This window comes from Lepidochelys olivacea (assembly GCF_965140295.1).
Source record: "Lepidochelys olivacea isolate rLepOli2 genome assembly, chromosome: 21".
NCBI lineage: Eukaryota > Metazoa > Chordata > Testudines > Cheloniidae > Lepidochelys > Lepidochelys olivacea.
Genome location: NC_140431.1, coordinates 6,400,307 through 6,417,015, shown reverse-complemented (window position 1 = coordinate 6,417,015; position 16,709 = coordinate 6,400,307). Strand labels below are relative to the sequence as shown.

General features: G+C 44.3%; 1 protein-coding gene across 1 annotated transcript; it reads right to left on the bottom strand.

The window, feature by feature from the left end:
* Window positions 1-406: 406 nt before the first annotated feature.
* On the bottom strand, window positions 407-13,741 carry RAB29 (RAB29, member RAS oncogene family). The gene is made up of 5 exons (XM_084611078.1): window positions 12,857-13,741; window positions 8,193-8,264; window positions 5,729-5,910; window positions 2,876-2,997; window positions 407-1,810 (listed from the first exon to the last, which is right to left on the bottom strand). The coding sequence occupies exons 1-5, from the start codon at window positions 12,978-12,980 to the stop codon at window positions 1,693-1,695; spliced, it is 618 nt and encodes a 205-aa protein (XP_084467204.1). The 5' UTR covers window positions 12,981-13,741; the 3' UTR covers window positions 407-1,692.
* Between the last annotated feature and the right edge of the window lie 2,968 nt (window positions 13,742-16,709).

Sequence of the window (16,709 nt, the reverse complement as noted above, 5' to 3'; positions counted from 1 at the left end):
TTTTAGGCTTTTTACTTTTTGTATTATACTTTGTTTAGACAATAAAATTAGACTGGTCAGTTCTACTTCATTGCTGGTTAGTTCCTCTTTCCAGTTCTCTCATACCTTCTGCACAGTTTGGGTTTACTGTGAATCCTGACTGCACAGTGATGGAATATTTAAATGCACTTAACACAACAAAATCCTTGGATTTTGCTTGTGTCCTATTCTCCTATGGATTTTATCCTTTAACAAAATGTTGGGCCTAAATTCCTTATTACTCATCATTTATATAGAACATTTCAAGTCCAAAGTACATTACAAGCATTCATTAGTCTTCAGCTCTTTGTGGTATCAGGGTAATTAGTCCCATTTTAGTCCCGTTTTATATATATATATATATATATATATATATATATATATATATATATATATATATATATATATAAAACGAAGGGTGAAGTGGTTTACTAAAGGCCACAGAAGAGATCACTCCCATAGCAAGCAATGGATCCCATATGTTCCTGGCTCACTGTCCTCTGTTCAGATCATTCTCTTATTTGACAGTAGCCCTTTAATATCCTTCCTCCAAACAGCCTCCTTATTGAATCCGCCACAGAAAAATGCCACCCCTGTTTCAGAGGATTCATTTTGCCCTTATTTTAAGTTAGGATTAAAAACTGAACCACCTCAATTCATGTAACCACTGCTTTACTGGGCCGAGATCCATATTAACTCCTTTATTGGAAACTGTCAAATATGTGCTTTTATGAAACCATCTGAATGTTTTGCCCCAAAGTCAGTCAGCAGCCATGATCACATGTAGAATATGCAGGGAGAACAACAGGCATCAAAAGGGCAAATAGGAGTTTTCTCCATTATTTCCTTCTGACCAGTTAAGTCCCTTTCTTTGCTTTTCCTTGGATCGCCAAAAGCAGCAGCTGGGCTTTCAGTGAACCGTACCATGACTACCACCAAAGGCTTTACTCACCACGGCAGAATGGTTACAAGGAAGTAATTCATCAGCATTTGTGAAGCTACTGGAGATGGCAGAATGGAAGGTGCTATAAAAGCAAAGAGTACTGTTGTTCTACAACACAAGGGGGCTTACAACCTTTTTCTCATTCACCACCGGATGTCCTAATAAAGTGGCATCAGAAGAGTTATATGTATGGGGTAGAGGGACAAAAAGGGATAACTGGCAAAAGGCAATGAGGCAATTCTTGAGACAGAGCAGAAGGCCGGGACAAACTAAGCACTGCAGTCAATGTACACACATGAAAGCTGTGCTACAGAATCTCTCAAATTCACACCAATCCATTTTGCAGATCAGGCAACACCCCAGTAGGTATTTTGGCGACCCGAGAGCGTCCTCTTTCAACCAAAGCATGATTGCCACAGCTGACAGAGTCCTGGGCATTTCCACAACAGATAAATTAGTCATACACAGATCCAGAATATGAAATAATGAGGAGTTACTGTAACGCCATGTCAGGAATCAGGAGACACAAAGCAAACGATAGGAGCAGCAGAGAGCTTTAGGTGGCTACCGTGCTGGAATAAAGAGGAATTCTCCCACAGTCATTGACTGCAACGCTTTACTGAGAGCCAGTGTGTGCTGAACAGGAGACAATTCTTCACCACTTAATAAAGCCAGTACCAGTGAAAAAGACATTCCCTTTTGCTCTGATGCAGACGGAGAAGTGAGCATAGCTAACAGCATCCCCAGCCAGGTTGGGAAGCATCTTTTATGTTAATATAATCTCCGTGGCCAGAAACAGAGAGGTCTCCATCACCCATGGATGACGACATCATCTTTTCAATAAGGACTCTAGGAAACAACATACATGATGTAACAAGCAGCAAGAGACTACACCCCTACAGTCTGGTCCATAACTAGATATAGCCACCATTCCTATGGGCCAGAGCCGGCTGCTGTGGACTTAAAGGGACAATACTAGGTAATACAAATTACAGCTCTCAATCCAATTTCCTGTGGACAAGTGTCCCCAGCACAAACCACCATCAGGGACACTAGCTGGTTCATATGCTGGCAGCATCAGTAGAGAGGCCAGTGACTGAACAAATCATGGAGACTGAAGTACCCTCCCCACCTCTGGAGGTGAGCCCCCCCTGTTCCGGATCAAGGCACAGCCGCAGGCTTTGATGGGGAAGTCTGCATTTTCCTGCCATAGCCATTATGAGAGCAGAGAGCTTTGGTGTCCAGGAATGAGAATCCAACACCTTTTCATAAGCCCTAGGAAAAGTAAAAGGGCCAAGTTCTCTGCTGGGATAACTCCACTGAAGGATAACTGTGTTTCAAACAGATCTCCAGTCTCTTACACCCCGCTCCCATTCTCCCAATAGAGACGGCAGATGAAAAATATCTACTGTATTTTGTTAAACCCTGTATTTCCCAATGCCTGTCACAGCACGATAACTTCTGACCTTTCCAGCAGCAGTTTCCCTTTAGACTAACTTACACATTATTACTGCTATATGATAAATGCCAACAGTGTGCTCAGTTCCTTAGGAGGTTAACCCTTTAGAGCAGTGATTCTCAGACCTCAGTGGTTCAGGAGCCAAATTAGCAATCGACATTACCCCAAAGAGCAACAGTTGTGTGAATTCATGGTTTCATTTACTGTTTTTATATAATTCTCAGAGCAAAATGACTAACCAAGTATTAGGTTATCAACTACAATTGGTTAACAACATAGTAAAAACATCCTGATTGGATAATAACTTTGATGAGTTAATTATTAAATTACATGGTGTTTTAATAACATGTGCTGCAAGGAGCCGCAGGAGACACATTAAAGAGCCACTTGCGGCTTCTGAGCCTCAATCTGAGTATCCCTGCTTTAGAGGCACTCCGAGAAGCCATCATACCTACCGCATAGACTCATTAATATTCTTATTTTCCTTGACAGATGTTTCAGTCCAGCCAGAAAAACCGTTCTCTTTGCTGAACCGATCAATCTCTTCCCTGGTCACTGCCCACGGGGAAAGGTCGCACTGTGTAAAAAAAAAAAAAAAGAGTTGGTCACTTTAAAAGGAGTTGTTTTATTTATTTATTTTAAGCAAAAGATAGCATGGAGTGCCAACCCTTCCCATCCTTGAGAGCATGATCAGATAGGGGTTCCTAGTGGGATAATGTAACAGCCCATATGTTTATCTGGTTTGAGAGTAATCTGGCACAAGCATGCATGTGCTGGAGATCTGTCCAGAGTGAGACAGCAAGCAGTGGGGAAGAGAAATGTTCTCACTCATCCAGGCTAGGAAATGCTCTGTCTACATCAAGAAAATTCACATCAACCTAACTACACTCATGCAGTTACACGGATGCTAAAGTAGAGAAGTGGATGCATCCGATGAAGCGAGCTGTAGCTCACGAAAGCTCATGCTCAAATAAATGGGTCAGTCTCTAGGGTGCCCCACGTCCTCCTGTGCGTTTTGCGGAGACGGACCAACCCGGCTGCTGCTCTGAAACCTGTCATAGAGAAGTAAGGTGCAGTGCATCTCCATTCGGGGTTCGCACTGGAACAGTTACACTCATTTAGTTGCACTGGTGCGGATTTCCTTAGTGCAGACAGAGCCTGCACTCTTTAAACTCTGCTACCAGGAGGAGGTGTTCTCCCCAATGAGAAGGAGAATGATTGTATAACACGCTGTCCCCTTTATCATGCCTTTGATAATCAGCTCTTAGCTCACCTTGAATTTTAGACCTTATCACTCAAACTAGACAAGCCTCACCAATCTGGACCTTGAAGGGGCCACAGAGCTGATATCAGCACAAAGAAGGGACACCCCTGTAGCCACAGAAGATTGGGGTTTTTTAAATACAAGAGAAATAAATCATTAAACAAAAAAGCAGCAGCAAGCGATTTGAACAATGAAACTTGACACTGAGCAGCAATACACAGATGGCATCTCTCTCAGCAAGGGAAGTCTCAGGTCACCCATATAGGTGACCTCATTAGAATACTAACCCTTTCCCTGCCCTGCCATACGTATTCATCCTAACCTGGTGCAAATTAAAGATCTGTGTGGACAGAAAAGCTTTGCAACCCTCTGAAAGCCGCCACACTCTGGCTCTGATTACGCAGCAGAAGGAGCAGATTCCAGACACGGAGCCCTCATGGGAGAACTCTCTGCTGCCGGTTCTGAAAGTGATACCTGGCAATCTAAACTGGTGCTGCCCGTGGGGCAAGACACAGTAGCCATCCGACAGCACACAGCAAACCACACTCCAACGGAGGACGAGGAAGCAACTCAGAATATTAGGCATCGGCCAAAGCTCTGTCTATATAAGGCTCGCTCTGACATTGACTAACCAACCTCAAAGAGTTGTATTAAGTCCGACTGATTCTGTTTCAACACAGAACTTGGCCAATGAGACCCTTTTTAAGCTCAGTTTATAAATCACATTGTAGCCTAAGCAGCCAGTGAGGCTAGAGCCCAGTCTAAACATGGTATGGCTCCATCCACAATGGACAGCCCACCCATCTTTAAGTGTTAGCCTGAACTGGTTTCAGAGTGCTTTTCAAGATGGTTTTGCAAACAGTCCAAGCCCCCAGCATGGGTATGATCTGAAAATCTGCTCACAAAAGGACATAACAATCCATCTCTTCTGACGGATCTTCAATGAACCATTTTGCTGACTCACCAATTCCACAAGGAGAATCATGGAAACCAGGTGTGGAAGGTGCTCAGATACTGTGGTGATGGATGGCAGTATAAACCCCAAGGGGGAGGGGGGGAATCCCATTCAATCTATCCTTCCTGTCAATGCAGGACTGTCTCCTCGAACACATTCTCCAATGTTTAGCCCAGGCTAGAAGAAATAACTCAAAGTTGTAAACAAAGTGGAAGTGACAAATGCTAACAGGGGAACCAGTCACAAATCAGACCAGAGGGAGGAAATCTAGCTATGCAGAGGCTGATCCTGCACAACACATTGGGAAGAAAAAGTTCCTGCAGGACTAACCAATCTGTTTGGATGATTTCCACCTCACAAGCTTATCTAACACCTACTTAAACACAAGTGGTTTGGGAGGAATTTGAAGAAACTCCCAGCTGTGCCCCACTTGCTCTTCACTCTTCCCTGTACCCAGATTGTTCTTGGGATCAATTATCTCAGAGGGGAAGGGGGATTAAAAAAAAGCCACTTTCAATCTAGAGGTAAGTGCAAGCCAAGGGGTGATTGTAGTGCAAGCAGGTATACCCATACTAGCTTTAATTTAGCTTGCACTGATAACAATAATAGTGGAGATGCAGTGGATGGGCGTTAGCATGGGCAACCAGCCAGAGTACAAGGCAGCTGGGAACCCTGGCTAGCCCATGCCGCTGCATCTTCACTGCTACTGTTACCTGCGCTAGATAGGTTAAATGCCCGTGTTATAATCACACCTTCCTGGGCAGTACAGACATACCGTAGAAGCCAATACTGTCCGAATGTCTGCCCAGCCAAGGAATGACCAGGTCTCCTGAACTGATCCACCTTCCTCAAAACTTTACAAGCTAAGTAAAAATGGTGCCAGGTAAGGAGCAGCACTGCCCTGGCTCAGCATTTTAATCACAAGATCCTTGCCAGATAAAGGTGAACGACCAAGGAAGGGATTAGCGAGACCACAAGATATGTAACAGCTCTGGTGAAGTCTAGTGGAGAAGGCCATCTTCCTCACTTCAATTTAAACCCCCTTTCCTCAAACACGCATACACCCGAGGTCCATCTAGACTTGCTCACCTTATTAGCCAGCAGCAAGCAGGGCACCGGGCTTCCATCTGGCAGTGTGAGCTTGCTGTCCAAATCCTGCTTCCACCTCCGGCTGTTGCCAAACGAGCTGAAGTTAGTGACATCAAACATTATAACGCAGGCCGATGCCTCTCTGTAGTACAGCCGGGTCATGGATGTGAAGCGTTCCTGCCCTGCATGGGCGGAGAGGGAGAGAAGAGGGGAAAGATTTTTTTTAAAGATCGCCTTTTTGGATTGGTCCATGCTGAGGATTTGCCCCAGTTGCAGCCAGCTAGGGCCAGCCACCTCACACTGTGCCTCCAAGTACCCCTCTGAAGAAGGAAGTATCACTATCCCCATTTTAGAGATGAGGAAACTGAGGTACGGAGACCAGTGTCTTGCCCACGCAGTTCAGCAGCATAGCTGATATTAGAGCTTAGAAGTTCCTCCCCCACCACCAATGTGCTCAAGTCACACGTCTCCCAAGCCTCTGTTTTCCAACCACTTTCCTCTCATGGTCATTTTCGTGGCCATTTAAGCTCACCTCATTTCCCACCTGCAGCTTTACCTCATCCATGGTGAAGCCTGGCTAACAGCAGCAATACTTGGTCTAAACTCAGCTGTTCAGAGGGTTCTAGTCACAGGGATTTTTTCTGAAGCATGTGCAAGCACAACAGTGCTATAGGCTACGTGCTGTATACATCTTGTAATGTTATGAGCACTGTTCTCAGAAAATAACCTATCCATGTGAGTTAAAGGAACTGCTAGGACCCTGCTAACTACGCAGCTGGTGCGGTACAGGTTTAACCACCGGGTGAACAAGCACTTAGGGCCTCACTGTGCTACCAAAACGACTGTAGGTATGTCTACAGTACCACTTACATCGATAGAATTTGTGATGCTCAAGGGTGTGAATAAGCAGTTCCCCCGAGCAACATAACTTACACCGACTTAAGTGTCGGCGTGGACCGTGCTACGTCAGCAGGAGAGCTTCTCCTCCTGACAGTAGCTCCTGCCGCTCGTTAGGGGTGGATTAATTAAGTTGACGAGAGAGCTCTCCCATCAGCTTAGAGCGGCTCTGCTAGAGAGTTGACAGCAGCACAGCTGCATTGGTATAAGCCGTCTAGGTAGCCACAATCTGTGTTGAAGCAGTGCCCCACCTTGTAGACAGGACCAAACTATGAACCACTCCTGTTACATGCTTCACTAACACAACTGAAATGGGACTTGGTCAAATCGACACAGGCAAACCATTATATACCACGGGGTGGATGATGATTGTGTTGCCACAACACAGCACTGAAGATTTGGTAGCACTTACAGGCTCTTATGCTGGCAAGGGGTTAGCAACAATACACTCTCTACCTACCTCTCAACTGCTACCTTCCCTGTGTGCTTTTTAGACTGTAAGCACAGCAGGGCAGGGACTGGCAGTATCTGAGCGTCTTGTACAGCCCTGAGCACATTGCTGGGGGTTAAACAACAATGCAGTAGCCATTAGTCCCACAAACCATAAATGGCTTCTTGGGTTTTTAGCTGACATCTGCATGCTGATGCGATTGGCACAACTTCTCCTTTTTTAATGATTAGATTGATGCCTGTGATGTGCACACACACAGAAATACTGAAACAGGATAAAGCCACAGCTAGGAGTTTCACTCAGTCACCCAGTCCCACAGTTCCATGCTCCAACCCTGTACCCTGCCTGCACCCCCCCCCCCCCCGAGACAGCGTTCTGTCTCCTTTCTTTTTTGATGCTAAACTTGGATAGTGCTGGAAGCTGAGTTCTTCTGGTTCTCTACAGTGGCAGATGCAGTTGCGATGAAAGTTTTCTCCATCCCACTGTCTCTCAAACAATGCGCCTCACCCCAACCCAGACCAACCACCTCCAGGGCCTGTAGGAGAATCCTGTTTCCATGAGCACTTGATTGCTGGCCTCCCCATCTCTAATATGGACACTTATTCTCTAGGAAACCACTACTCTTTTCACACAGGCCACCAAACAGCCATCAGATGGTAACTTTCAGGGCCCATATTTTCTCTCATAGCAGTGGGAGTTACTCCTGATTTAGCCCTGAGGGAGCGGAGAATCAGCACTCTACTCATGGCAACCAGCCCATGCTGTATTCAGACAGGGGACTAGAGAGATAAAACGCTCCATCCTGATACACATCACCTTCCCTCTCTCCCCATTCAGTCTGTGTTCCTTTAAAACAGTGGAAAGAGTGCTGTGGAATTTATCAATCCACGCTGATGTGTTCTCTCTAGACTAGCCACATGATTCAACATTTAATCACCGTTGGAAAAAACAAAAAACAAAACCTACACCACAAAACAGAAGCTTTGTTTTTGCCAGCCCAAAATAAAGTTATTGGGTTTTTTAAGGGTCTTTTGCTGAAGAAGAAAAAAAAAGTCAAACAAGTTGGACACTTGGAAACTCTGTCTCGACTGACTCCAGCGGCTTGTCTGAGCTCACCTGCAATGTCCCATAGCTGAAGTCGCACAGTCTCGGACTCCGACCACTGCACCACCTTCAGAGCAAAATCCACTGCAAGGCCCCAAAGAGAGAGGAAATCTGATTAGGGATTATGTAAAACCATTGTGCGTTTCCCCCACCCACTTGTATCAGTGGTTACAGGCATCTTGCTTTACAACTGATGGATGCTTTACTAGCAATGGCAATTGGTAGTGGACCGTAACATGAATGCCACACTTGACTTTTCTCCTTCTACACCCTGCTTTCATTTATTCTTTCCCTGGGCACAGCCAACCCCATGTCCGTCCTGCTCCCTCTGCTGTCGGTGTATCACGCTGGCTATAGCTTTGTCTACATCAGCATTTTGTGGGAAGTTCTTGCCATTGCAGCTCCACCAGCACTGGCTGCAGCAGCACTAGCATAGAAAAAGCACTCGGATTTTCACTGCCATGTTGTTCACAGCCACTTTGAGCAGGGTTATTAAGCTTATTACAACACAACACCACACCCGGGCCTTCAGTACTATAGCACTCCCACTTGCTAGCACTGCTGGGGCTGATCTGGTGCAAGATATGCCCCAGACTGTGGCACAGAATGCAGCCATGCTGTCCTTTAGGAAAGAGGCAAACAAGGTGGGATTAGCTCGCTGTTGGACTAACTCTGCTCCTGCCAAAGCCAGCACTGACTTCAACAGGATCATTATTCGGGCCACCACTAACATTTGTGAAAATCCCACCCAAAGCTTTTGATTTGCAGAATGGGACTCAAAACCCCACTTGCACGTCTCATGCTCAACTAGCAATGCTGGGCAAGCACCATGGCTTAAGACTGTAAGCTCTTTTGGGGCAGAGAGAGCCTTTTTGTTCTGTTTGTACAGCGCCTAGCACAACGGGGTCCTGGGCCACGGCTGGGGTACTTTGGCGCTGCAGTAGAGTAAATAATAAATAATATCAATATCAAAGGAAAATTAAATTCGCAGGGAGAGTTCTGAAGAATAAGCCCTCTCCAGCACCTGATCTTGAGAAATAACAATGTAAACTAAAAAAAAAAAAAAAAAAAAAAAAAGATACAGGTAATCTTATTACACAGAGAGCTTTACAGGAGATCTCCCCTCCCCCAATCATCTGGATTTACTTTTCATTTCAGTCATGTGTATTTGGATTGCACACTTTGTGCCCTTGATACACAGTTTCAATGGCAGGCAGAACTAATCAGTTCATTTTGATTAGGGGCCAATATACACAATGAGGATAGTTTGAAATGAAAGGTCAGCCTTGCTAATCTTGCCTTTTAAAAAAATTATTGATCCTAGATCAAAACTGAAGAAAATGGCAAACAGCTATGTTTAATACTCTTTTAATAAAGCAAAATGTATCAATGCATTAAAAATAAGCACGGCCATCTGTCAGAAGCTCTTGCTGGTTCTTCATAAATGCCCAAGAATGTACAAAATTAGCCAATTTTTTGTTTTGTTTTTACTTGTCTCCATTTTGTGCTGCCTGAAACAATTCAGAGGTGTTTTTTGTTACTTGGGGCACAGTTTTTCCTTTCACACACAACCTCCCCACTCCAAACCAAACCAATCCCAACAAGTGCCCAGTGAGCATAAATACACACACCTGACCTACATTTCTCAGGACTGACACAAATCGGATAGGCTGCAATCCAAAGGAAGGCTGTCCAGTTGAGCTAATATCTAGTTCAGCGGTTCTGAAACTTTCTGAAGCTAGGGATTCATTTTCTAACGACTGAGGACACAGAGAGAAAATGCATCCCCCCGCTGTTGCAAATGATCAAAGCTGTATGTAAGTGCCCGTTTTACAAGACCAAATCCAGGCACTTTGTACATCATGGCCTTAGTGGGGTGCAGGCCCCCAGTTTAACCACCTCTGACCGAGTTCTTCATCTTGAATTCTCCAGCAGAGAGATTAAAGTAAGCGTGTGCTTTGAAAAAGAGGAAAAGCACCAACACTGGCCTCCATTATTCTGTCCCACTCGGACACCGTTTGGATGGAGCCTTAGTGCCTCCTTCACTTGGCCTGTTATTCAGCCCTGCTATGTTAGCGTTCAGAGGTGTGCTGGACGATGTTTTCAAACACAGGATTGCTTCCACACGCTATTAAGGTCCTGTATGCAAAAAAGTCAACTGTGTTGCGAGTCTCTGTTATGATGCGCTTGTCCCCAAGACAATTAACACACAGTTCCATTTTAGTGTAAGTCTATACTTAAATGTTTAGTAGTGATTTAACAATGTTACATAACACAGCCTTAAATTCTAGCATAAACAGGACTCAGACATTTGCATCATGGAACAAATATTTGGGTTGCATCTACATCACACTTCACAACTGAGTTAATTAACACATGGTACCATCACTAAAAATTCAAGGACCCACTTAGCCTTTGAAGTGTCAAACACTCTTAACTGTGTTCTCCAATCGTGCTAACCTTGTGCTCACCCAAAATCTCTCCTCTGAGGAATTCAGGATGAAAGTCTATTGCGATCCTGTTTACATGGGAGCTATCTGTGTATCCCAGGTTGCTAAAATGTGTTCAAAGTATGGATACCATTCTTGACACCAGTCTTCCAACCTGGCCATAACTAGCATGGTTTCATTGCACACAGAAATTTAGTTTCTGCTAGAGTGGCTTCAACTATGTTATAAACTAGGGAAACAAGGCCAAGGCCAAGCATTAACCATGTCACGGAACTAAGGCCATGTCTACAGTACCCGCCACATTGGCGGGTAGTGATCAATCTATCAGGGATCGATTTATCGTGTCTAGTGTAGTACAATACATCGATCCCCAATCGCTCTGCCGTCGACTCCAGAACTCCACCAGGGCGAGAGGCGGAAGCGGAGTCGACGGGGGAGTGGTCGCCATCAATCCCGTGCCGCGAGGACGCGAAGTAAGTGATTCTAAGTCGATCTAAGATACGTCGACTTCAGCTAAGCTATTCTCGTAGCTGAAGTTGCATATCTTAGATCGATTCCCGCCCTCCACCCCCAGTGTAGACCAGGCCTAAGGTGTCATCACTGGGTCCTCCAGCACAGCTGATTCTACAGTGGAGATAGGACCTCAAAACTGTTGCCTAGCAGTGTTAAGAAGTTGTAACATACATTCGCTAGCAGGTTTGTTTGTAGCAGCCATGCTGCTAGGACGGCCATTTAAACAATATTCCTTTCCACCACGGGCAACAAGCCCACAGTGATTAAAGGCGCCTTGGAAAACGTATTCCAAAGCAGTTCCCATACCCAACCACCAACCGTAGCCAGTGCTCCCAGAATAGAGAGGGCCTTAAAGAGAAGCTGGCTTCAGGTTCATTGGGCAGTTTGTAATGATTAGAGGCCTCAGAGTTAGACCTCATTGGGATGTGTTTGTGCTCAAGTGGCTAGAGTCAGGCTGCCCAGATCCTTTTCTGTAAGATCAGAAAAATTACTAGCCCATCTGTCAACAGGGGCCTAATTAAATAACAGGTGTAAAGCAACAGGAGGTCCTCAGTTGTATGATGCTGAAGGAAATGCAAAATATTATACTTGCAGGCTGAAAAGTGCTCCTTTTGTTGAGTTACTTCAGGTTTTTACTGCTGGAGGGTATAAGAGAAACAATGTTCACATCTCTGTCTATGAGCAAAGGACCCTCAATAAATAAGAATAATACAGTATATTTCTACAACACTTTTCATCTTAAAATGACCCCAGAGCACTTTACAAACACGAGATAAATTATGGCCTACATTTTCAAGAGTGACTATTGATTCTGGGAGCCCAGTATAAAAAGACCTAATTTTCAGGAAGTCCCAGGCATCCACCCTCTAAAAATCTGGTCTCTTTGCACCCAAAATCTCTTTTGAAAATTTAGACCACGAAGTAGATACAGTGATCTCTTCAACCAGCACTGAAACGCTGGCACTTCTGGGGTGGAACATGGAACACAACAGCTATTTAATGGCACAACAACAACACTATGCCACAGTGGTCCACTCATATAGTAAGTGCTAAGATACAACCATCCTAATTTCCCCCTTTGTGACAACAGTAATACCTTCCACACTTCAATCCTTCATTAGACCAGTCCATTACAAACTCTTGGCCTTCTCATGAAGGAGACAGCTCGCCCTGTTGACAAAAATCCTTGCTGACAAACATGCAATGGTAAAAGATGTCGGAGGTATTCTCCTTTCTGATAGCTGTCGCCCACTACTATCTTTCCGGGAATCAAATCCTGCAGCTCTTACTCAGGTCAAACTCTCCCTGATATCAACAGGAGTTTTGCCAACATATATACTGCAGAATTTGCCCCAGTAAGACACTACTGATGGGAAGATAATGGAAGCCCTAGCAAGGAAAGAAAAGTCTCACAAAGGATTTCTAACTACAAACCAGCATGTTGTAATAAGCTTAATAATACTTCACAGTGACACAGAACTTCCAACCTTCAAAGCAGTGCACAAACATTATAATTTAGCGAATGACAACGCAATCCACAGAAAAATATACCAAGAGGAGAGGGAAATACACATCCCCAGCTGGGAAAATATTCCACATTTAGAGACACTGAACATATAGTTTAGAACAGAGTGGAGCAGTATTTGAAAGTTTTGCTGATTTCCCCCTTACAAATAGATCGCTGCATGCAGCTACCTTTTGATGATCACTCACCTCCCACGGTGGATTTGTAGTGCTTGTTGAAGCTGTCGTTGGCATATCGCTGCACCAGCGACGTCTTCCCAACTGTAGCATCTCCAATGATCAGAACTTTAAACATATGGTCATTGTGCCCCATTTTTATACCAACTAAACACAACCACACTCTCTTTATTATTCAAGCATCTTTAGTCTAATCTGAGCACATGTAACTCAAGGGGGTGAGGGAGCCAAAACCACTTTCTCTTGTGGAAAACTCTCACAGAAGTGGACACACATGTGCTAGCCAAAGTTTGTAAATACTTATTTCCCCTCTCACAGACATGATCTGCTCTGCACAACACACGCAGACAGAGTGGTCTAGTTTCTGTATAACTTTCTGCTCTTCCCTAGAGATACAGTGTTTTATACAGAATGCCCTTCACTTAGAGAGAAGGGCATACCATTACCTAGCTACAGTGCATAACTTTCTGCTTCCTCCTGCAGACATGGCCTTCTCTGTACCGCTCAGAGAGACAGAATTAGCTTCTTAATAACTTCTGCTCCCTCTTGCAGACGTACACCCCTCTGGTTGGCTTGCAGTGAAAGCAAGTTAAAAAATAACTAGTCCCAAAGAAGAATTATCCACAGGATGAAGAAGAAGAACATAAAATAAATCAACAGCCAAACCCAGAACGTTTCCTAGCCTTTCAATCTTCATGCAGTTGCACTGGAGGAACAGCTGAGTCCTGCCACACTCATCACACAGGCTGGGGGAAAAGTCTTCCTACACTCCGCAATGGTTGCTTCCTCTGCTTACTACTAGGACTGATGGAGGTAAAGACCTAACCCTGCTTCCGCCTAGCGGGACAGAGCAGAAGCTGCTCCCCCTTCAGCAGCCACCAGCCCCTTTGCCAGCTGCTGTCATGTGAGACGGTCAGGTGGCTGCACGAGCTCCGCCCCACCAGAAAACTGCATTACCCATCAGGCACCGCGGAGAAAAGTGAGACAGAGAGGGGAGCCTGCAGGCGCAGGGGCTGGTGGGAAGTGTAGTCTGTAGGGAGGAGAAGCGGGACCACTGTCTATTCTTAAAGGGACACGCAGCAGGAGAGTGAGTTTGTGTGTGTATGGGGGTGGGGGGGTGAGAAAACCTGGATTTGTGCTGGACATGGCCCACCTTGATTATCATGCACATTGTAAAGAGAGTGCTCACTTTGGATGGGCTATTACCTGCAGGAGAGTGAGTTTGGGGGGGTGGGGGCAGAGGGTGAGAAAACCTGGATTTGTGCTGGAAATGGCCCAACGTGATTATCATACACATTGTAAGGAGAGTGATCACTTTAGATAAGTTTCAGAGTAGCAGCCGTGTTAGTCTGTATTCGCAAAAAGAAAAGGAGGACTTGTGGCACCTTAGAGACTAACCAATTTATTAGAGCATAAGCTTTCAAGCTATTACCAGCAGGAGAGTGGGGTGGGAGGAGGTATTGTTTCATGGTCTCTGTGTATATAATGTCTTCTGCAGTTTCCACAGTATGCATCCATGAAGTGAGCTGTAGCTCACGAAAGCTCATGCTCAAATAAATTGGTTGGTCTCTAAGGTGCCACAAGTCCTCCTTTTCTTTTTGCGAATACAGACTAACACGGCTGTTACTCTGAATGCTGTGATTTTTGTAAAGCTACTTCTCCCTCTCTCTCTCTACTGTTGGATCAATGCCTTTTTTAAGTAAAAGAGCTGCCCCTACACAGGATTACATTAAGGACATTTAACCAGCACTATGCGTGGTGCAGAATACACTTTGCAGGCAGAGAGCCAGGACTCCTGGGTTCTAGTTCCATCTCTGAAAGGCAGTGTAGGCTATAGGTAGAGCAATGGGGGGTCCAAGACTCATGAGATCTAATCTCACCTCTGTTGCTCCCTTGCTGTAGCCTAGGGGATAGTGCATGGGACGGACTCAGGACTCCTGCATTCTTTTTCCTGACTTGCCACTGGCCTGCTGAGTGCTCTTGGACAAGCCACTTCCCTGCCCTGTGCCTCAGTTTCACCATCTGTAAAAAGGGGATAATGACACTGACCATCTTTGTGCTTTGAGAGCTACTGATGAAAAGGTCTATGTAATAGGCATTGATTGTTGTTTAATGACTTTTTCATTCAAGAAGTCCTTTGTGTGACTTCCCTTTCCTCGCCGAAATTCATTTATTCCACAAAGGCATGATCATGTACCTCCACCCCACCCAATGAATTTTTTTATTTCAGTTATTGACATTTTTAAAACTTTGTTTTTTCAACTTTTTTATCATTGAAATTTCAAATATAAAAAAGGATGAACTTATCACACACCCCTCCTCCCCAAAAAAGTCACAAATAATTCAGCCTGCTTCTCTTCCACTTTGGTACCTGGTCAAAATTTTCTGAATTTTGAGGAAAAACTGTTTGGTTCAAATTTTGACCAAAAAAGGTAGATTACCCAATTTCTTTCCCATATTTTCTAGTCATTTCTATTAATTAATGGGCTCCTATAAAATGATATCTTCAGCGCACGTATCACATGTCTGAATTGTATTTGCCATATCCAGTTTACAGTAAATACGGTGAGCTCTTCAAAGACATAGTAGCCTCTACAGGTGTATGCCCCTGAGTACACAGATAGCGCTCAATAAGCACAATGCTTACTGACTTCAAAGAGATGAAGTGAGGTTTAATTAAGAGCTACAAAAGGTATGGAAATTGTTAGAAGATACGATGTAAGCACATATTGTAATGAACTGCTGCCATTGCCCTTATGCTGGGTAGCATGCAGTCATAGGCCCTATAGTGCTAAGAGATAATGGAGATTCTCCTTCATCTCAGAGGGTAAGGGCTTCTGCATTTAAAGCAGGAGGAACTGCATTGGACCCCAGCTACAAAGTCTCAAATTGGCAAAGACCAGGAATTTCAGCATTCATTAGGATTAAGTATAAACTGCAATTGTATACTGTTTGTGGCAGGGACTGTTTTTCATTGTATGTTTCTATTGCACAGTGAAGTCCTTCCCTGGTTGAGACCTGTACAGACTATTACACTCTAAATGTTAAATAATGATTTAACACAAAGGGTGGAGTGAAGAAATAATCATGAAAAAAATTTTCATAGAATATGGGTCAGGGATAAAGGAATTTTGATTTGTTAAAATTTTGATGTGAAGAAGAAAGAACCGAGCAAGTTTGTAGGTTTTACTCTCATGTCTCAGGCCTGGCTCCATCAAGCTTCCAATCAGGTATCAGACCACCTGTTCTAATGTTAAATTCCCTAGGAACAACACGGAGGACAGTGAGACCAACTGGCACGAGCAAGACGCAAGCAGCTCCCAGTAACGCCAGCTCTTGTGATATCTGGCTCCAGGTTCTGGAGTCTTGTGATCATAGAATCTCACTTTAAAAAAAAATGAAATCTGAAGTTGTACCCCTGCAGTTGTATAGAAAAATTAAAAAATACCCTAATGGCTGAAAAACTAGAAGGCAAATAAAAATAACATTAGAAAAAAAATCATGATTTTTAGGAGTCTGGCTCAAGGGCACGATTTCACCCAAGATTTTTGAACACTCAAAGCTGGCGAGGGGAACCAAAAGCAAGGTTCTGTCTGAAAAAACAGCCATTAAGAAATCTTCCCACAGATTCCAGTGAATAAATAGACAGTGGCAAGAAATCGCTTAGGCTTTTATTCATATTGGGCTGTTTGTTAGAGGAAGCAGAGTGATGGGTACTTCCAATTAAAGGGGACTTTGCAAAGCAAAGTTACTTCTCACCTGCGAATGCCTGCCGCAAAATGTAAAATTTCTCTCACTCACTTACACAGGGGAGAATCAGAACCCAGCATGACAAGCTATGCAGCAGGACACAGATTCAGATGAG

Coding starts and splice junctions, on each gene's coding strand:
- RAB29 (XM_084611078.1), bottom strand. CDS start 12,980: ATGGGGCACAATGACCATATGTTTAAAGTTCTGATCATTGGAGATGCT. Junction 5,911..8,192: donor TCAGCTATGGGACATTGCAG/GTGAGCTCAGAC, acceptor CCGCCCATGCAG/GGCAGGAACGCTTCACATCC. Junction 2,998..5,728: donor GCTTGCTGCTGGCTAATAAG/GTGAGCAAGTCT, acceptor TTTTTTACACAG/TGCGACCTTTCCCCGTGGGC.